This window comes from Betta splendens, chromosome 17, assembly GCF_900634795.4.
Source record: "Betta splendens chromosome 17, fBetSpl5.4, whole genome shotgun sequence".
NCBI lineage: Eukaryota > Metazoa > Chordata > Actinopteri > Anabantiformes > Osphronemidae > Betta > Betta splendens.
Window position 1 is genome coordinate 16,955,576 of NC_040897.2, and position 22,050 is coordinate 16,977,625.

The 22,050-nt window shown below is 48.3% G+C and overlaps 3 protein-coding genes across 4 annotated transcripts; 1 reads left to right on the forward strand and 2 right to left on the reverse strand.

Annotated features, from left to right (window-relative positions):
• Positions 1-319: 319 nt before the first annotated feature.
• LOC114844650 (dual specificity protein phosphatase 18) lies at positions 320-3,168 on the reverse strand. Its single transcript, XM_041068236.2, is given in 3 exon segments — positions 320-1,823; positions 1,825-2,053; positions 3,020-3,168. Coding segments are annotated over 2 exon segments (642 nt in total). The 5' UTR covers positions 2,047-2,053; positions 3,020-3,168; the 3' UTR covers positions 320-1,403.
• Positions 3,169-3,255: 87 nt separating this feature from the next.
• On the forward strand, positions 3,256-4,391 carry sft2d3 (SFT2 domain containing 3). The gene has a single exon (XM_029132197.3). The coding sequence runs from the start codon at positions 3,491-3,493 to the stop codon at positions 4,169-4,171; it is 681 nt and encodes a 226-aa protein (XP_028988030.1). The 5' UTR covers positions 3,256-3,490; the 3' UTR covers positions 4,172-4,391.
• A 271-nt stretch (positions 4,392-4,662) lies between these two features.
• On the reverse strand, positions 4,663-6,956 carry LOC114844657 (pre-mRNA 3' end processing protein WDR33-like). Of its 2 annotated transcripts, none has more exons than XM_041068237.2 (6): positions 6,936-6,956; positions 6,763-6,820; positions 6,318-6,645; positions 5,739-5,929; positions 5,312-5,491; positions 4,663-5,184 (listed from the first exon to the last, which is right to left on the reverse strand). In XM_041068237.2, exons 1-6 carry the CDS (start codon positions 6,945-6,947, stop codon positions 5,036-5,038), a joined length of 918 nt encoding a protein of 305 aa, XP_040924171.1. In that variant the 5' UTR covers positions 6,948-6,956; the 3' UTR covers positions 4,663-5,035. The 2 variants fall into 2 exon arrangements, with proteins under 2 accessions (XP_040924171.1, XP_028988034.2); XM_029132201.2 differs by having other exon boundaries at positions 6,318-6,642; positions 6,936-6,954.
• Positions 6,957-22,050: the final 15,094 nt, after the last annotated feature.

Genomic DNA, 22,050 nt, shown 5'->3' on the forward strand with positions numbered 1-22,050 from the left:
TCCTAATCATATTATTATCTGGACTTGATCATTTCTACATTAATCTTTCAAGGTATGTTTTTTTAGGTTTTCTGTTTTGGAATAATATGTAGACATTTTTTAGATGTTGGTGGAGTCAATTTCATTTAAGAGAGTCATAGTAAAGCTAAAGGTGTCGTGCAAATATTGGTTTTAAGGGAGTTTATGATGATGATGGTGATTTTTTTTCTGTTTTCGAATAGAAGAGATGTGAAGCTTCATTACACATTAAGATGATTGTTAGGGATTTATCATACATGCCTACATTTTAACCTTTTGCTTATGAAAACACAATCTATATTATATATTTTGTAGTTCATGAACATAAAGATCATAGGGTAAACATCATTTAAATAAAGTTGTGAGTAAATATTTGTCTAAATACATTTTGTAGCTCATTACAGCATCACCAGTGAGTTAGAGATTCAAAACTGAATTCTCACTGACAACAGTATGAATAACTACAGTATATAGATAAAGCTGAGGATGCTGAGACTCCTCTGATGGAATCAGTTTTACTGACTGTTTCAACTCTGATGATGAAATATTTTAGTAGAAATTATACAGAAACAGATGGTGACACAAAGCAAGGAAGCTGCTTCTCTCCTTTTCACTCTGGTCCAACTTCCCCACTGTCCCTAAGGGGAAGTGAATGCTGGCATGTGCCCTGAAACTGAAGCCCAAGCCTCCACCGCTGCAGCAGCTCTGCCATCATTGTGTGAATGAGACGAAACCTATGCTTCTGAGGAAAAAGCTGGTTCACCAGGGGACGGACCAACGTCTGTCTTCTTGGATTCTTGCACACTGACAGGGTCCCACTTCAGTTCACCGTTTACCTGGTGAATGGTCCTAGAAGGGCTGCCTTTTAAGGAGCTGGGAGACGAGGATGGTGACGAGCTATCGTTGATGCTGAGAACCACTGCTGGACTGTTACATCCAAGCGCCTGACGGAGCCATATCCATGTCTTTCTCAGTCGTTTTCAGGGTTCATGATTAAAGCTTATCCTACTGAACCATTTCTCCACCACTACCAAAATTAAATGTTGACAGTTAGAAGATATTTGTAGATGTCCGCATGACTGTTGACTGTGGAGAGCAAATAGAGTTAACAGCTACCAGGTGAAGGCCTTCATGCCTGATCTGCTTCAGAACAAACGTGTGGACAGGCAGCTGATCTGAAACCTGAGACCCCCAGAAAATAGGCTTGGGGTTATAAAAGTTCAATCTAATTCTAGTATAGTATACATATAACTCCATATTTGACTCCAACTGAGGCCATGAAAAAAACACAAACACATCAGAAGTGAATTCTCAGCTTCTCCAGCACATATTTTCCTCTACCTTTGTGCTCTTGGACCTTTCAGGTGTGTCGGTCTGGGTGCAGCTCAGAGTTGGAGGCTGCTGGACCTGGTTCTTCTTAGTGATTTGTTTTCTGGCGTCATCAGCTGAGCCCGTGACATCAGCGGGGATCGCGTGAGCAGCGCCGACCTGGGACCGCGTGTTCCCCAGGTCGTCTGCGGCAGCATTGGCCTCGTCGCCCTCGTGACCCGTGGCGGAGGAGGAGGTGGCGCCTCTTCCACGGAGGCCACTCGGACGCTGTTTTTCCCGTACAGCCTCTTCTCGTACTGCAGCAGCTGTTCCCAGAACCCGGCGTTGAGCCTGACGTACGGGCGCCTGTCCTGCACCCAGCGATGCGCCTGGCACAGCGTCACCCCTCGGTACCGCATCAGATACGCCATCACCAGCGCCGGCGAGCGGCTCATGCCTGCGGCGCAGTGGACCAGCGTGCCGCCCGCTCGGTTTCAAGTGGATTCTCTCGGCCACGCGGTCGAAGTGGTCTCCGAGGCGGGCGCTGGGCAGGTCGGACACGGGAACCCGAACACACTCCACCCCCGGATAGGCCGGGCTGGCGTGGCTGACCGTGGCGTTGACGATCAGGGTGATGCCTTTCTGCGACACCAGGGCCGAGTTGAAGGGGGCGTCGGCCCCGCTGAGGAACAGGGTGGGGGTGATCTGAGACAGCGACATGACTGGGCTGTCGGGAAACAGACATCATCAGCGGAAACGCTTTCACCTAGTGGCGCGTCCAGAAACAAGAGTGACACACGAAGGACCCCGAACCCCATTAGAAAACCCGAACTAGACTATACGGCCTATACAGTTACAGTATGAACTGGTAGTTTTGAATACTAATAAATCCAAAACTATACAGTAAAAATATACAGATCTTTGTGTGGTGATAGTACACCTCTAGTAGAACAAGAGGAAAGTGGTCTGAGCCTGGAACTATGCACCAAAGTCAAGTTATTAATGATTAAAGTTGACTGTATTACAGTATGACATGGTAGTTTTGAATACTAATAAATCCAAAACTATACAGTAAAAATACAAGAATCTTTTGTGGTGATAGTACACCTCTAGTAGAACAAGAGGAAAGTGGTCTGAGCCTGGAACTATGCACCAAAGTTAAGTTATTAATTATAAAAGTTTCACAGTATGACATGGTAGTTTTAAATACTAATAAATGCTTAATTTTACAGTAAAAGTACACAGATCTTTATTAGGCGACAGTTTTTCTATATATGCAATATTTTGTTTCGTATTTTTCAATATTTTGAACAGACCAGACGTGTCGCTATGAAAAGAGGAAGTCGCGACGAGCGTGTTTTGTGCTCTGCTGTAAAGCGCGTAATACGGGCGCAAGACGTTTCTGAAGCGCGGCTGGCTGAACGACGGATGAACGAACGACGGCTCACTTGACCGCAGTTAGGTGATCCTCTACATATAAAACGATGACAGTTAATGCTGCTTCACTGGTTCATGATCCGATGATGCTGTTGTTGCCGATACTTCTCTGACTTAAACCAGTATGTGGACGGTGGACAGTGGACGGAACTAGTACTTTACGCTTCATACTTGACTAGTATTTTAGTGCGTCACTCTTCATGTGCACACGTTCTAACACCAAAGTATCATGTACCATTTACACTCTTTGACTTACCTTTTGGTTCTATGTGGTTCTTCTTCTGAAAGCTGAAATGAAAGAAACGCGCCGATGTAGACTTAGGAAACCGTAGATGGTTGTGTCAGTCTCCTCAAGGGATAATTTTAGTTTGACAGCTGGTGGCGCTTCCTGAAGCCACGTGACTTAAAAACACTAATAAAATAGTAACAAATCCTTACGAAAAAAAACACACAAGCAGTAAATATAAAAACATGATGATTTTCTTACTAATGCGCAACAGAAACTATAACAAATAAATAAAACGAGTTTTTCCACCGGTCGGTGTAACTCAGTAACTCTTTTAATGTGTTCCGTTATTTGGAGCAGAAGCAGCAGTTGTAAAACTCAGCTCATGTTTAACTTTGCGCTGACTGTTGAAACAGCTGAGCAGCCGGAAGTGAGGTAGACAAAGAACCATCGAAGAAGAAGCAGTGCTAGCATAGCAGTTAGCTTTGAGCTTCCTCTGTCATGGCGGAACTAAACCGACAGCTTCAGGAATATTTGGCGCAGTCCAAAGGCGGCGGAGCCAAGACCATCTCCCAGTCCAGCTCCAGCACGTCAATAGACCTAGGTGACCCTGAGCCGGTACACGGGAGCTGGTTCGGACGGTGGTCTAGTCCATGGTCCGGAAGTCGCGATGGCAGTCAGTCCAGCTCCGGTGGCAGCGGCGGCTTTTCCTGGCCGTGGTCGGCGGAACCGGACCCCTGCCTTCCGGGCATGAGCCGCCGGCAGCGTCTGGTGGCTTTCGGGGTGTGCGGGTCGTTTTCCGCTCTGTGCTTCGGACTGTCGGCGCTGTATGCGCCGCTGCTGCTGATCTACGCCCGCAAGTTCGCACTGCTCTGGTCCCTCGGTTCGCTGTTCGCCATAGCGGCCGTGGCGGTGCTGCGCGGCCCGAGCAGACTGGCCGCCGGACTGCCCACGTCCCCGGGGAGCGCCGTGTACCTGTGCGCCCTTGGAGGGACTCTGTACGCGGCGCTGAGCCTTCACAGCACCGTGCTGACGGCCCTGGGAGCTGCCCTGCAGGTCGCCGTCATCGTGGGCTACGTGGTGTCGCTGTTGCCCGGGGGAAGCGCAGGCATCCGCTTCATGGGGGGGATGGCGGCGTCGGCCATTAAAAGGACCGTTACTGGGAAAACCATGCCGATCTGAGCCGGAGCTGGAGCCACCACACTCAGGACAGCGTCAGGGCTCGGGGGTGGGGGAGGGGTGCTGGGAGGCTCCAGGTGACCTCATGATGACCTCATGATGACCCATTCTGCAGTCTGGGTAAAGACATTAAACCCGAGTCCAGAACTGTGATGTGCAGGGCGGATTCTAGACCAAATCCATTGTAAATAACTAATTCAATAAAGTTTATTTTCTCTGCTTATGTAACAGGTCATGAATCATAGTAGTTTAACTGAATCAATTAGACCAATGACCCAAAGCATCTTTGTGTTTTGGTTTAAAGAAAAACAGATGTCAGACTTTTACCTCCAAGTGGAGCTTTTCCAGAGCGGTTTTGACTCTACCTGCTGAAATTAACTGGTTATAATCTGGTTTCTACTGATGACACACAAAGTGTGACTAAATTCTGCAAAGAAGAAAACACAAGATCGTATGACTCCTTTAAATTTGAGCCATCACACCTGGAGCCGCCGTAACGATGGAGTTTAGAGAGTGAATCTTTATTGTCCATCTTGGTGAAAACACAAAAACATAGAAATCTTTTACAAAAGGACAAAACAAGTTGCAGAGTGAAACTAAAGACGACGTGGTGGTTCTCAGATCTGCAATAAAACAATCCTGGGCGTCAGTGTGATGCGCCTCAGGTGTTTCACTTGAACCCGGCGCAGTCAGCATGTACTCATCAGAACACAAGCCTTACAGCAGCAGCAGCAGCAGAGCTCTCAAAGTGTCACATGACTAAAAGTTAGTCTGAGGGTTCATCAGGATCTGGTCTCAGATCAGTGGAGGGTCCAGCAAAGAGACAACCAGAGTGGAGGAAGTCCACAAGGGTTTAGTTCTGCAGGACTACCGACCTCGCACACCACCCCTCAGCATGCCTCTGGGAGGTGGGCCTCCCCTCCTGGGACCTGGTCCAAGTCCACCAGGACCCCAGCCGCCACGTCCTCCTCGACCAGAGGGACCATAACCGCCGTCCTCCCTCTGGGGTGGATGACCTGTAGGAAGGCGACAAAGGTAAACTTCTTCACAAGCTTAGGCTTAAAACTTGAGCCATGTGTAAATAATGACATGTCTTTGTCTGTTTAAATCCAGTGGCTGTTATTAAAACATCCCCGTCTATACCTCCATCAGGTCCAAGGGACTCGTGCTCTCGAGGGTCTCCGGTTCCCGGTCCGTCCTGCCATGGACGCTTTCTGGGGGGCAGAGACGCCATGTCCATCCCCTGCAGGGACGATGAGCGTTCACGAGTGGCTTGCGACGACCCATCATGCATCTGCTGAGAGTCTCTGTAACCGTCATGACCTACGGCCAGAAAGACGAGGATTAAGGGCCTGGCACGCATTTAACTTAGGGGACAAGCGTCAGATTTTTACTGATGGTCAGAGACAGTTTGATGAGCCCTCAGACCCAGCAAACACAAAGAAGCAGTTGTAGTTTGGCTTCTGTGTGTGAAAGTTTCCAAAAAAACATAAGAAATGTGAAAGTAAACTTTGTGTTGATTCTCATCAACACATTTCGTCTACATGTTAAGGTTTAAACTCAGACAAACCTCCTCCCCTGGCCCCCCCCCCTCGGGGCGGTCGACCTCGGCCTCCCTTGTCCCAGCCTCGGCCCATCTCCTCCGGGCCGTCAAAGCCCTCAAAGCTGTCAAAGCCCTCGTCCTGACCGCCGTATTCCTGGCTGCTGTATTCATCAGGGTAACTTCGACCACCAGGCCGGCCCGGCCCACCCCCTCTGAACCTGAAACAGCAAAGAGCCAAGTCAGAACCTGTGTCTCAGAGGAGGACATTACTCAGAACCAGCCAAACATATACAAATGTCACACAGGGACACAATTTATTAGTAGGTTAGTGGCACATTTAGGATGGTTCTGAGTTAAGAGTTCATTGCCATCAGACAGTCTGCAGGAACAGACTCTTCAAAAACAAAAACTGCTTGTTTTGAGCAGCGTGGATCACAGAAGCTACAATCTTCACTATGTTTTAACTAAAGCTCCTTTAGTGAAAACTGGTGCAGGCTCTACTGCAGTGAATGAGTTCAGCGTCCAAGTCAAGACAACAGCTTTAATTTTTACTGCTATATCTGCTTCATGTAGTTTTTCTGACAGGCTTAAGTAAAAGCATCTTACCGATCGTCTCTGCGTCCTCTAAACTCTCCTCCTCCGAACCTCTCATCGGATCCCCAGCTGCCTCCGTTCCCTCCACCTCCTCTGTGCCCCCCCCCCCTGTGGCCTCTCCCCCCTCCACCCTGGTAACCCGGTCCAGGTCCAGGTCTCCAGCTCTCCTCGTTGCTCCCATGATAGTCCTGTCCTACTTCAAAGTCCTGTGGCCCTCGTCTATTCTGCTGATTGTCCCCCCAGTAAGGCCCCGAGCCCTGGTCTGGTCCACCAGGCCCTCCAGGACCCTGACGGTCAGGAGGCCCCAAATGGTGGTTGGGTGGTGGCCCACGAGGGTCTGCTGAAACAGAGGCAAGCGGTCCTATCACTTTATGGAACAATGTCAACATTGTTTGCACTCAATGGACCTCAATGAGAGCCAGGAAAAGAAAGAGGCCCACAGTCACCTGGGACTCACCTTTGTTGTTGGGCCCCTGCTGACCTAAGCCATGCATCATGGGCGCTGAGTTCTGACCCTAAAAAGGGTCAGAACAAAAGAAAAAAGGGTCAGAACAAAGCAAAAAATGTATAGAGAACTCGGTTAAGCTAAAACTGAAGCAGACAAGTGCTAACAATGTGAGAAAGACTCACCTGGTGCTGCATGTATGGAGGCCCGGACTACTATTATGGACAAGGTGGTCAACAGTCCTCCCCCTCCCGAATGTAATAGCTCTCATGAGTGCTTCTTTTGTTCTTGCTCAGTGAGGGATGACAGAACGACGGACTGAAGCCGTATCTTCTGGACTTGGATCAGGATGTTGACCTGACTTTCATTCCTTTTTCGGTTCAGGTTGGGGCCGCTCTGGGCTGAAGGCTTCCACCATGACTGACGGTAGTTTTCAGACGGTTACAGCTAGAACGTTTGAGTGTAGGCAGGTGAAAAACGGCGAGCCGCTGCTTTAAGGTTGTGACGACGGGGGGTCTGGTTGGTCAGGACCCTTTCCTCTGCAGGATTCATCTCCCAGTCAGCGGTGAAGCCAAGTTTCGAGCCAGCACACGGTGGAGGCGTGGCAGATCGCCGATGCATTCAAGGCCTGTGTGATGGACGCCATCAAACGTGGGCCTGGCCGCTGACAGGAATTTAGAGAGAGCGCACTGATGACAGTGGACCGGAGGGATCCTCACTTTGAAACAGTACTCATGGGGTCTCTGACCTTTGACCTTTAAATCTGCTGCCTGGTAGGAGCGGGAGGAGCAGCGGACCGGCTGGACTTGTGTCGAGGGCAGATTAACCGTCTGACCGACGCTCAAGGAGCGTATTAGACTTCGCTGACGACACTGTGGCCAAGTACCAGAACGGAACATCGTGCTACATCTCGGGCCCTCTGCCAAAGTCACATGCTCGGTAGTGTCTCTGTTCCAGGGGTCGCCTCAGCGCTGTCGGAATCAGATCCGCCTCTTCTGTTCTGGTGATACGAGTTCAGTAGCAGACTTCAACCGGAACGCAGGAAACTCTGCAGCCTCTACCAAACTGTGAGTCCTGTGACACCACGTCAGATGTTCTGGGTGTCACTTCATGTGCTCACACTGAGGTCCACTTGGTGGTGTGGTTCATGTTATTAAGCAGCAACGTGTTCATGGTAAAATTTCTGTTGTGTAATTTGGTGGTTGGTTCCCAGAACCCGCAGACACGTCGTACGATGCCCTGTGACACTGTGTCATCACTGTGTAGAAGCGCGTGCAGCATGTTGGACAAAGCGCCATGCTCGGGTCAGTGTACTCAATCCTTCTCTGTCCGGCGTATCCGTGACATCAGAGACGCTAGATACATGATTCGGTACGGACGCCCACATGAACCGCGTTCGCCTATGAGTTTCCTACACAAGGTCTGATGTTGTTCTCTTCTGTCCTCCGAACAGCGTCCGTCCTCATGCTGCCCTGTGCGTCCAAAGCACTCTTCTGCTCCTTCCACCTCCTTCGAGTTGACTTTGACCTCGACCTCGCGCCTCCCTGCGCAGATTCAGGTGAGGACATTGACCTTTTCCGGTTTTTTTGGGCTGGACCGGCCCTCGTCACTCGCTTCATCGTGTCAGCCAGGCCAAGCGAGCGCTGACCGCTCTGAGTCCAGACGCAGGTGTCAAACAGAAACACTGTAGAACCAGCAGTTCCTTACGTCTTATGCTTCTGTCCCCAATCCACCAGCACTCAACAATCCAGCCTGTAAACATAGTTCATCTGAATGTTCTTTGTTCAGCATCGACAGGTCAAGCCCCCCTCAGTACCGTGAACACAGGCTGGAATGAGCTGTAACATGGAAAACGCCTCCCTCTGTGTCTGCAGGACACACCAACATTCAGAAGAGATATGCTGGTTTCTAGCAACGGGTCTGGTATCCGCCACCCTCCCGAGCGTCGTATGACGGTCTGGGGTGTGTGTGATTGTTACTTGTCCCACATGATCCCCGAGTCCATTGACCCTCAAGACCAGCTCCTCAGGTTGTTTTGTTTGTGCAGGGTGTTGCCGCTGGTGGGCCTGGCGTGTCATCGCTCGTCCCTGTCCCCTTAGTCCCTCGACGGCCTCCTCTCCTGTAGGAGAAGCTCCACCTGGACCGACGCAGCAGGGACGTTGCTCTGAAGTCAAGCAGTTTGTGGAGCCCTCTCCAACCGGCTTGAGAGCCGTCGTCCCCGTTCACAAGCTCTGCCTGCGTCAGCGGATGTGCAAGTAGGCCAACCCCCCACCGTGCGCCTCACCCTGAACGGACCCGGCCTGTTGATTAATTGCTGTGTGGTTGTAGGGAGCTGTCGTCTACCTTCAGGTCCTGACTCAAGAGTGGATCTGAGTGAAGGGCAGAGCTGGAGGAAAACATCGACAGCTGAGTTTTCACGGATCCAAAGACTGGGAGAACATCCAGAGAAGATCCACACGGCATTCAGTCAGAGGTTCATACATCCTGTGGGGTGTGGGGTGGGGCATGGGATCAGTTCATGAATTCACAGGAACCTGTTTTCAGGAACGAGGCCACAGACCTGAGACTCACTCAGCGGAGTGCTTTTTCTGTCAGTACCTGCGGGAAAAACTAGTGTAGACAGAACCAGGTCTGCGCTGATTGGGTCCAGGCATCCAGTGAGCTGTGCCGGTGGTGGTTTAGAGGTTCTGCTCCATAGAAGTCAGTGTAGTTCTAATGATGTTGATCATTGGATGTTGATCTTGTGTTTTCTGGTCTATCACCGTTAAGTCTGTGTATAGTGTGACTGCAGCTGTTCTGATCAATCAGTGTCATTAAACAGAACCTTTGAGTGAATTAATGTTGATGAGCACTCAGAATGGCGGCCTGACGTTAGACAAGAAAAACAACCAACCTTGACTTAAGAACCCGACTCCTCACCCTCGGGTTTGAGTGGACTGCAGCGCGTTCGGATTCTGTGCCTTCGGAAACATGTTCCTTTTGCATGATGTACAGAACCAGCAAATGTTGGTAACAGAAACAGAAAGCTTCTTTGTTTTGCATCACACGCACCTCAGTTCTCTGCTCAGCATGATTTCTGACCTTCATCACCAGCACCACCAAAATTCACACCAAACTTGTGAGGTGGGAATCTAAATGAAGACATCTGAGCGTAATGAATGTCGGTGGGGACTGATCTGACAACGCGCCTGTTTCAGGTTGTGTTCACTTTGTTATGTTTACAGGTGATTAGTCTGTGCTTTGTTTGCCGTGGAAGCTCCAAAGCCCAAAAAACCATGAGAAAAACCAGAAGCTGCACAGGGAAGACTGAGCAGCAGGCGGCCAACGGGATCTGCTTTAGTTTACAAGCTGTTGGATGTTCCCCTGCAGCAGAAAGGTGAAACTAAACCACGAGCAGCACAGCAGCTCAGAAAAACCAAATAAGGCTGAAGATTAAAACCATGAATCTGAACGCTTGACACTAAAACCCTGCGGAGAAACAGGAGAGTGACAGGACTCGGCTTCACAACACTAAAAGTGTGGGTGCAGTTTAAGTTTTGCATCCCGAGACCAGCTGCAGGTTCAGCAGCTTCCCAAGTACTGGGTTTTATGGCTTCACACAGTTTTACAGGAGGAAACAAACGTCTGAGATAAAACAATGCTTTTGATATTGATTTGAAACTTCCTCCTCCTCTCATGAAGACCTGAAGCTTCTGATCAATGTTTTTAAACGTCATGCATCAACAGATCAAAGTCTATAATATTTCGTGTTTTCACTCTAATAATTAGATACAGCATTATGTAAATGAAATCACCTCAGAGTCATCCAAGGTTGGCATAAGTGTGAAATAACTAACACGACTAATGCAGTTCTAGTTCTAAGAACCAGTTTTCTATCACCACAACATTATAACAGGTGGGCGTCCAGCGGTTTAATCAGTGGTGTGGATAATCGTTCCCGTAATAATTCTACCCTATTATAATGATGGCGGCCTGGTGGCTCCGTGGGCAGAGGGTCAGTCTGGGAGATCCTTCACACTAGCTCCCTGGGCGCTCATTTGGGATTGGGTCAAATCAGAGAGACCCAATATTGCTCCAAGAGGATCAATAAGTTTGTCTCTCTATCTATTCAGAGATGCAAATATTCATAATCATTATGTGTGTTTTTTTACTGGTCCAATGTTCCCAGGGTGTCATTTTACCATCGTGAACCTCTATTGTCTGTAAACAATTAATATTTAATAATATAGTTAATATATGAGTATAGGGTTATAGTGAAATGATTTGTTACCTGATGGTTCAGTTTGATCAACCTGAGTCTTTGCTAGGTTTACATTATAACCAGTATAAAATGGGCTTCAAGGGCCGTCAGAGAGCTGAAATAATGTTTCACAACATGCAGTGCCTTCCTGTCCAACAATCGGTGTGTTGTTACAGGAAGATAAAGGGTTGGCGCTTTCAGTTCTTTGGTTTCCCCAGCCCTGGAGCAGGACCACAGAAACCGTCAGACGTGGGCCCCTTTCAAAGGCCTTGTCAGCAGGTTCCAGTCTTGGCGCTGGCGGCCTGGAAACGCTAGGGACAGTCCCTCAAGGACACAGCGAATGCCAGAAGCGGTTCAGATGTTGGCCGACACTGCTTTGGTGGTCTGCACGCTGACTCCGGCCCTCGTGCGTTCAGGGTCTGTCATGGACGTTGACTGACCGGCGTCCCTGCAGAACCGGGAAAGAACCATTTCAGAACATGAAACAAATGAGGTACAAGTCAAACGTTAAACTCAAACTGACAGAGGAATCCGACATGTAGGATTAGTACGACACAAACATTAAACTTGCTTGTTACTTTGAATTAACGCTTTGATTCATAAACTCATGACGACTATGACTCTTTATAACACGTTTGGTGGAGGTAGAATGACAACAAACATACAATAATAGAAGGTTTCCATCCAGATGCCTCTTATGTGACTTGTAGCTCTGCTTTTTACACAGTCACTCCCCACAAACTGTACTACCCTGGACTGTACCCTACACTTTGACTGGCTAATGGATTCCTGACAGGCAGGGCCTCATCGTAAGGAATTGACAGGAGGTCAGAACCACCGTTAAAGTACCACACAGGGGTGTGTCCTCACCAACATCCTCTACACACTGTTCACCCATGACTGTGTCGCCTCCCACAAGGACAAAATCTCCTTAGGTTCACAGATGACAGCTGCCTTGGTAGGAAGGATATGGGGGAGATTAAAGCAGCCATATAGGAGCGAGGTGGCAGTCTCAACCGCATCAGCCACTGTTTAGCAGGAGCTTGAGGTACTCCTAAGGGAGTTCTAGGAATCGTAGAAGGGCGAGCCAGTTTGCAATGTTTTCGCTTAGGCCTACTACTCTTAATACACACAGCTGGTGAAGAAGACACAACAGCGCTTACTTTCTGAGGAGCTGAGGACCTTTAGTTTTGTCACCAAAGGTCCTCAGCAACTTCTGCAGCTGCACGTGACCAGTACATACACTGTTGTGGTAACGGCATCACACACGTTGGGGGACCGCAAACGTCTGCAAGAGGAGGCACAGTGAGGAGATCATGCGGAACTTCTCTTGTCCTCTTCTCTGTCCTATTCTGCAGGGTATTTGTCATCAAGAGGTCACAGGGAAGCGCTGCCTTGCATCTCACGGCCCTCAATAGGACTGTTTCACACTCACCATCAGGTCGGAGTGCAGAGTCTGGAGTGTACACCTCCAGAATCAGCCGTCAGAATACGAACAGTCAACCCGGTCTGACTGCCAACTGCACGAGGCTGTGTTATTGTTGCTAGCTATTAATTATGTTACTATTAGTGTTATGCCTGGTATTTTATTATTGTATCATATATATTAACTATTATTTTTATTAATAAAAGTAAAATTATTATTTTCTATAATAGTTTGTTATAGCTTTTAGTTCATTTCTTTTCTATCTCTTTTATTCATCTGTCCCAGCATTCATTGTGACAAGCATGTAAGAATTTTTAATTGCACAGGAGAACCTGTACACTAAAAAACCATAAACGCTTTTATATTTGCTATCCCTCTCAGTATTGACCTGGATTTTTGGGTCAGAGGCTCACCTTTGTGGTTGACCCTGAACTGCCCTTCTGGTTAAACACTCCACTTTCTTACATGTGGCGCCCGAGGTTATGCGCTTGTCCCAGGTTGTACTCTGGACGAGAATCCAGGCTGCACTCCAGCGGCTCCTGGTGTACGCCTTCCACCGCCTCCCGCTGCGGTGTCCCCGTTCGCCAACGTGGCACCCAGACGGTTCCACAGCAGGTAGTCCTGCAGTCAAAAAAAGGGGGGAGTCACAGCTGAAAAGCTTGTTCGTGGGACGAGTCAACCACTGTGTATGAACCTCAGGAGAACCTGTTCCTACCTCTGTTCTCACTGACAAGCGCGCATAAAGGCTTCCATGCTTTGCTGAAGTCGTGAGCTGAGTTGAAGAGGACTCCAGTCCGGTTTGCAGGTCTGGATCACACAGTCAGATTCAACATAGCTGCTCCTGGAAGAGGACCAGCAATCCTGCAGTCTCAGACGCCTGCAAACACTAGATGAGCTGTTTGCAGCCTCTTCTCCTTAAGTCTGTCCAGTAATGTCATGGTAGAAAAACAAGCTAAGGACAATTTCAATAAGCCAAGCTCCCCACTGTGGGTAGCAGGCCCATAGTTACCCGCACTTCCCTGGGGTTGTTTCACCGTGCTCTATGGTGGGTTGTGGGCCCCTGCGTGTTGGAGTGGCTGGGGAACACTGTAGTGGCTACTCACGACTCCAGGACCAGGGTTATTACCGAGGGTTGTGGCTTATCGCGATCGACTCAGAGCACACAACGCCTCCTCTGTGCAATCCCGCTGTTGTGAAAAGCTGACGGCCACGCCATGAACGGCGGTGTAATAGAGGGTGCAGGCTCCAGACACTGCAGCGGCGGAAAAAAACAGGTAACAGGTCTCACCGTGGTCCAACATCATCACAACCAGTCACTTGCTATAAAAGCATATATATGAGACTACCACCTTTGCAGGGATTGTTGATAGCAGCCTGCTCTTCTCATTTCAGGCCGAGTCGTCCCCAGAACCTGCCGATCCTGCAAGACTCGGAGGATTAGATCAGCATACACACATGAGCACAAACCGAGCAGCACAAAGCTAGAAAGCTAAAATAGAACACCAGGTTCCTGCAGACCTCAACGATGTTCATGCTGAGCGTGTGGAGATGTCTCCACTCTGGTCCTGTGGGTCCTGTAAGATGGCTCCTCCCAGCAACAGCAACAGCCGTGGTTCAGGTCTCCTTCCGTGGCCTTCTTCTGACCCTCAGCGAAGTGCGTTGGGCCAGTCTCTGTACGGATTTTTGCGTTGAAGTACAACCCGTAGAAAGAATAGCAAGCTGCATTCCACTGCAATGGATATTTGTCCATGAAGAAATTTTAAAAAACTTCAAAATGTACACAATTAACAAACTTTCACAAATATTCACTTTGCTTAGTTAGAACCAAAGGTTTAGCACAATAAACTACAGACGAATGTTGTTAAAACTAAAATCCTTAAATCTTTAGTTAAGATTTATCGGTTGGATAAAGAACCAATTAAACGGCTGGGATACAGTCTGAAGGCAGCAGAGGAACCAAACCACAGCTCTGCCGCGCATGTTTTTTATTCACGCTCGTGAAAATGTAGCGGTGGTTAAATTGTTGTAGATAAGAGGAGTGTTCAAAGTGGTCTCAGTGTACTATCATGATTCAGTTTCAGGACTGATCAAAAACAGGAAACTGCCCAACGTGGTGCATCAAACATCTGGTTCACACGTTCAACAATGTTAATAATATGTCGAATCAGAGCGGCTTCATCCACCTCCATCACCAGCGGTGATGTAGACACCTGAGCTCCAGAGGGGATTACTGGGGATAGGGAGAAGCGCTCCCATTTGATCTCAGGCCACGATGGATTAAAACCAAGATCAGCATAGCAAATATTCAATCTCCGTCATATTTGTCCCATAATCACGGCCTCAGTTCATGAAACAGCTCAATTACGTTCTCCACGTGGAGAAGGAAGACCTCCCGCATTTTGGTCCTCCGAGTCCTCACCCAGTTCCTCCGAGCGAGTCCTCCCACTCTGCCTGCATTTATACCAAACTCTGGTCCGCTCTGTAACAGCACAAACGAAAACAACAACCAACATCCCACACGCCCAGTCCGAACTGTGTCCGCTGTAACAGACAAACGAAAGACAACAAACAACAACAACATCAAACACACGCCGTCCCAGACTCGTAACTAACCACTCACAATTCATTTCTTTATTCTGAAGTTTCCGGCAGTAACTTATAAACAAAAGGCTGTCGTGTTCTAACTCGTGGCTCCCTGTAAGCGGATGCAGCTGTTAATGTAGGACCCATAATACGGATCATTACTCAGTTTTTCTCTACCACTCCTCATTAAATACTCAAGCAGAGGAGGAAACGCTTCAAACCGCTCACCTTTAAAATTGACCTCTCTGACAAACGGTGATCGTGCTTTGAGCTTTCTTTTCCCGTTGTTTCATTCCCCTGTTGAAAACAGTAGTACAAAAGTTCTCTTTAAAATCGATTGTTGTTGCTCGGCTGACGGAGTGAACAAATGGCCGTCAGATCCGATCAGGCCACAACTTGTAGCGTCCACCGTGTCAGGAGTTAGCTGTACTTATATACTTCAATTCAAAAGAAACTGTGAATCAGGCACTGAGCTGAAAGATGAAAAGCAAAAAACTAAAAAACGCCTTCAGGCTAAATGTAATGCAGCAAAATGTGCACTTTAATCAATGCTAGAACCCACCCCAATGAAGCGTCTGACTGCCAAAAAAAAAAGTGAGGGTTAGATGTATAAGCGGATCCCTGGTGATCCTGTGTGTGACACGTCTACAGGCCCGAAGCTGTGCTGTAGTTCAGATTCTGAAGTCTGCGTGAATCAGGAAGTGCAGACGGAAATCTGAGCAAACTCTGCTGAACTCAGCTTTAGGAGGGCGCGGCCTGAAGACGGAAAGGAACCAGAAGATGAACTTCTGCCGTCGGGGACCAGTGAGGTCGCTGTCAGCGTGTGGGCTTTGTACCTCGACCGCAGCCTTTGCTCTGACGAACTCATCCTCCAGGACCCTTCTGGCCAACAGAAGAAGGTCGTTGCGCCGCCTGGCCTGCAACGTCCTACGCACAGACAAAGTTCACAGGAGCCTCCAGTCACTCCTTTATCCCGGACCCCTGGAACTACTCACTAGCTGGGCGCTATATTATGAACTCTGGGAAAACGTCCACGACGGTGTGTGGACGATATTGAGTCGAGGTCTTCAAAGCTTGTGGCCGAAAGGCGTCTTTTTAGGAATCATTTTAAAACTCTGCAGACTGAAGGATTCCAAACACACACTAGTAAAACGGGTCATCAGAACACAATGTGAACAGGGGATCCGAAAAATCGGTTAGCAGGATCATTTAAGGCCACTGAGCTCTAATGGACTCACTGTCTATAGTGTGACAAACAAGCATTGGTGTGATTTGGTTTCTAGGTACCGAGAGGCCTCGCGGGATGAGTGCTGAGACGGTCATCTCTTCTCGTATCTCCCGCGATTCCATCGTTCATCATTCACGTCCAGAGGTGACGGCAGACATGACTGTAGAACACAAACAACGACACAACAAGGCAGCTGGGGGAAACGCGCTTAATAGAAAGACCTGATTCAGTTATGTCCAGAATTTTTTTCTCCTTTAAATATGGTTAGTCACAGAAACGACCGTGTTCAGAGTAAAAGCTCAGATTAAAATCAATGAAGGCTTTTAACTAAATGAGCAACAGAAGCTCGTTGGATCCATTATATTCCAGATTCCCAGCGAGGTCCCTCAAGGAGTCTGGGCTGCCCGCCGAGTGTTCCACCCCACCTGAATCAGCCCGTTTATCGGGTCTCTGCTCGGCGTCGCGAACCTCTTCCTTCTCAGAGGTTACTCTACTGCTACCACTGCTCTGGCCCGGCTCGCTGAGGTCACCAGGTCCAGAGCAGCTGGACAGACTGCAAAAGTCAAAGATAAAGCTTTATGAGAGAATATCCTGTTGTTAAATACTAGCAATAAGAAGCGCTCTTGGGTCCGTGACATCTACGTCTGGTTGGTTTTGGTTGGTGGCCAAGGGTTGATCCACGTTCCAGTCGTCAGTGAGTAGTTGCCCCTTCACTAAGAATGGATCAGGCACCATCACTGATGCTGGATTTGGTTTGACCCATCAAGCAAGTGTAAAGCTTATAATATAAAGCTGGCGGTTTGATTGGCAGTTGATCTTAATGAGGCAACAATGAGCTGGTGTGACCTCTAAAAAAAAAAAAAAAGTTTTGATCCGCAGGTGAGCCCCTCAGCAGCTTTCCCTCTCCTCTGTGCTTTGGGTTGAACAGAGGAGCAAAACAAAGTGAGTCTGCTGTGTGTCTAAGACAGCCCCGAGGTGAGGAGGTCAGAGTGTTATAAATGTTGGGTCTCCCTGACTGAGGCGAGGTTGACAGATGCCTAGGAGGAAGGACGACAGCGGAGACACAGAGAACCGAGGGGCGGAGTCGCGATCCATCAACCATGGTAGCTGGTGGTTTCAGGGCCGTCAGCAAAGTCTACGTTATTCCTCTGAATCCAAGTTAGTCATCATATGGTGTCCTTATTAGCATCTGTCCCAGGGACAGGGACTCTCGTGAGGACATTAACTGCTGATGCTGGATGCGACGGGTTTTCGGCTGGACGCCGGCCTCGCTGGCGGCTCTCGACAGGAAGTCATGATGGACGGCTCAGCAGGGGCGACTCTCCTGCGCGCTCCTGACCAGCTGGAGACCGAGAACACGAGTCAGGGCTACACCCTCAAAACCCTTTACAGCAGATGAGGAGAAGGAGGCCCGCACTAAACGACACTACTGCGATGTTAAAGCTGTCGTCTGCAAACAGTTAATTCATTTCACGGCGAACGGGGCGAACTAGAGGAGCCTGAACAGGTCAACAACAGAACAGCTGATCCGCTGCCACAAAGTTCTACAATCACTAGACACCCAAAGACAAGCCGAGACGCCGCCGCCCCAAAGGACGATGATGGATCAACACAGTGACCGAGGCCAGGACAGGTATTAAGTACGGTTAACTGTACATGAAGGTGCAGGTAAAGTGATAAAAGTCATGGTCGTGCATGTCCAACCTTGGTTTGTCACGGCGACGGGGGGGTTTCCTTCACTGGACGCCTTTTTTACCAGGAAGCTCCTTCAGCACCCACGGCAACGACTTTTCCCCCTTTGCCCTACAAACAGTCAGAGCGACAGGTTTCACTCATTATCCTCAAACACAGTACTTCCTTCCTTGCGGTACTTACTCCTTTCCCTGACACGCCTTCGAGCAAGAAGCACACAGCTCTAACAGGTTTACTGTAGAGTACAGGTTGATAACATAACGGATCCATCAGCCCTTTCAGAAACCGATAGCCGTACTGGAGAGAAACGAGTGGGAGTACGTGATGGACTTTTGTAGAGAGAAGACGAGCTGATGGAGCGAAAACGAGGAGCTGAACGGACAGGGGACAAGTGCTCAAAAAACATCACCCTCCTGCCACGTTTATTATAGAGGCTCAAACGCACATGATCATGGAGGAGGGACGAGAGCGGCTGCCAGATGCTTCCTAGTGAAGCCACAAGCCCTGATGTCAGTCGTCAGAATGGCGAGCTTGGTCCGATAGCAGAGAAAAACCCAGAGCAGCATTGGGATCGGTAGTGCTCATCCCAACAAGACCCAGAAACCAAAACCATTCTCAGAACCGTAGAATAAAGTATCATGCTCTGCTCACCTCATTGTGCTGACAACGCACATAATAAATACTTTAAATACAGGCTTTTAATTTGAAATAACACAAATACTGTACTGTAATTCTGCTCCTCAAAAAACATTAGTAGATTGCTCCTGCGCATTGAAGTGGGCAGCTGGAAGAAGCCGTATAAAGTTCTGTCCAATTTGGATCAGACCAAAAATAACCCACTTGCTGTTGTGCCTGCCAACAGTACTTCAGTCCACAGAACAAACTCAGCTCAGCAGAACCACGAACATATGTACAGATCGCGAGCCTGGACACTGTTCAAACACGTTGTACTGCAGCTACTAGTTCTAGTGTTACTTAAGTAGAGTACTCTTTCCTCAGGCCAGATATCAGATTTTAGCCCCTGGAGGCCTCGGGTTTCTAACATATATCACAGGAACCCCGGCCTGCAATAAAAAACAATGTTCTGTCTTGACTCAAACTAACGGAAGGGTCTACTGTAAAATCATCTAAAAACCAACATTCACCAAATATCATGACACCACCCGTCAGTGTTTGTTAATTGGACTGATCCGGGGTCCTCTTTTCCTGCCAGCATGAACCACCAAACATCTGCGTGTTTCGAATTGGTGTAAGTTATCGTCTCACGTTGTTTTTAAAACATCTGTGGACTTAGATTGCTGGAACTGTGACCCCGCTTGGCTGAGCTCCACAATTATCAACCTGAGCTGGACTGCACATCCACCCTTTAGTTCATACACAAAACCCAGACGGACAAACAAGAGGCAACAAGCGAAGCGTGACCCAGGAAAAGCTTACCTGGGTCACCGGGAGGACAGAGGCACACAGTATGAGAGATAGAACCAGAAACAATCAGAACCAAACTGGAAAACTAGAAAAACCTACACACTGGGTTCGACTCATCAAATGCAGAAATCCCATCGATCTTAAAACCAGAAATAAAAGCACAATGTTCCCTACAGGGGTACGACGGCAGAGGTCAGCGTTGGTCCACCAAAGCAAAAGATCAAACTTCCTTGTGCATCTGATCAATAGTCTCGTGATCTGACTGCATTCAATCAAAGCATCAAAGCCCGGCAATTACATACATTCATGTACAGAACTCTGCTGGGGCTGGTTATTAAAACATTCAACTCAGCCCAGTAATAAATATTTAGTAAAGTTTGTCTTTAACAGATACTGGCAGAAAAGAAACACAAGAAAAAGCAGGCAAGGAACAAAACCCACACTAAAATTTCCCAAACAGAAACCAGATCTGAATAAAAGCCCAATCAAGAATCAAGGCCGAACGAACTGCAACCTGTCCTGATCCAGTCTTTACACACTTCAGTTTATAAAAACAGACGCTGCTGAGGTGACGGGTAGAGCAAGAACGTCTCCCTGCAGTGGACAAGGAACCGGGCCTTTGACGTGTTTTGGGGATTGCGGCCACAGGAACCAAATTAATCTATTTTTTAGGCCTAGTTAAATTTTCTTTGATGTGATAAAAAAAAATCACGCGTTCTGCTACTTGCCATCGAGACGTCACACCAGGTGGAAATAGGTACGCTTACCTGGACTGGTACAATGTCTCCGCGGCTCAGTCCGCTGCAGCAGATCTTAGGATCAGTACTCCACGGGACGCAGCTGCGGCCGCCGGGACTTCCACATCACCTCGCTGTGCTGCGGCGAACTGATGCGGTGTCTGCCGGAGATTCGCGCAGCACAACCGGAGAGGTCCCGTCCGATCCGTCGGTTCGGTCCGTTCGGTGCTTCGCTGACTTCCTGTCGCGGTCACGTAGTTGGTTCCTTTGTTCAGTCAGTCGGTCGACAGCAACATCGTTCTGCGATATGGCTTAAGTATTTTCTTCTGTGTCGTTTTGAGGGTCGGGGCTCAACAACCTGCGGCCGATCAGTTACGAGGGGTAACGGGGCTCCTCTGAGTAGGGTCTACGGGATTTTTCCACGTTACTACGGGTTACTGGAAGAGCGTGGAGGGAATGCGTACTGGGCGGTGCGCGTTTACTAGTTCATCAAAGACCATGTATCGCTTTAAACCTGGCTAGACGAGGGCAGAGAGACATGTTATTCTGAAGATTCGTATCTTTGTCGCACACCGTGCTACGAGCTCGAACTTAATGGAGCCTGGCGTCGCTTAGCGTGAAAGCGTCTATCTCTGTCAAATTTCAAGAGGGTCTTCTGGCCTATGGGAGAACTGCATTTTCATTGATTCCTCATACTGGTCTCCCCCCAGCCTTAACATACCCCTCTATCTCTCAGTTCGCCCGGCTCATTCCTCCTCAGCTTTGGTCTACTTCACAGCGTCCAGAGTTCAACAATTCGAGCTGTAATCGCAGGGAGAAGGTGACAGGTTGTTATGAACAAGTTTGAGTGGGTTGGAATGAATAGGTCTTGGAAACTCCAGATGCTCAGTTGGTGAGTTAAGGACTCCCTGCAGCTATTCTATTCCTAAGGTTGAAAAAGCGGAAGAGTGTCGTCGCTGTGGGACATGCAATCGATTGCAGGACTGGTTGTTCGGGATCGTTTCTCTAGGGTCTTTATTGTGAGCTGTGGTGTCCACAACCGATTTCGACGTACTTTTTGTGGTAAGTCGCGGTGATTTCCGGAAGCTTCAATCCAATATGACCATGGCTTCAGCACATATTCTTAGTATACTAGGAGGACGATGCATAACTTGGAGCAAGTATAATATGAGATACAGTCAGATGGGTTGGTTGAGTGACAATAGTAGCATCCTGCATCGGTCGCGAACTTGGGGTGCTGAAGTGTCCACCGCCGTGATGATATCAGAGTCAAGAGGGCATGGCCAGATGAACAGATGTATGGAAATGGGAGAATCGAATCGAGTCGTTTGCAGAGGGTGAACGATGGCGTGGCCTAGTATTTTGTGAGGTAGAAGGTAACAGATTTGTGAGAACAATGTAGCATATTCGAGTGGTTTACCCGGTTGCAATCTGCTTTGTCGCACTGATTGTTCACTTGTTCCTCAACGCGAACGCCTTCCACCTACGCGATTATAACTGAAGTTTAACCTGCGTAAGCAATCTCCGTCCCTCTGTTAACCATATTTGAAATCCATTAACTGATGGTTATTGATACAGTATGCACGAGCGTAGTTTCTATCTTACTGTAAAATCCAGCAGTCATTCTTTTGACAGTAGATAAGGTCTCGGCCTAGCAATCTTGCAGTGATGAAGCAATCTATAGAAACTATCAAGACACTTTTATCGCCTCTCTCAGATTACCTACCACGCACAATTTAGAATAAATCTCAGTGCTGCCCTATATATGATTAACATCAACGACCGTGATAGACACCAGAAGCGAGACATTGAGTATGGGAGAGTACATAATTACAATCCTGCCTTAGTCGTTACAACATCGACTTCGCTATAAGTGCAACAGTACATAATTGTGAACAAACAGACTAGGTAAATCAGTGTTTTACTTGTGGAACAAATGGCTTTCGACAGCAGCACGGAAAAATTCCAC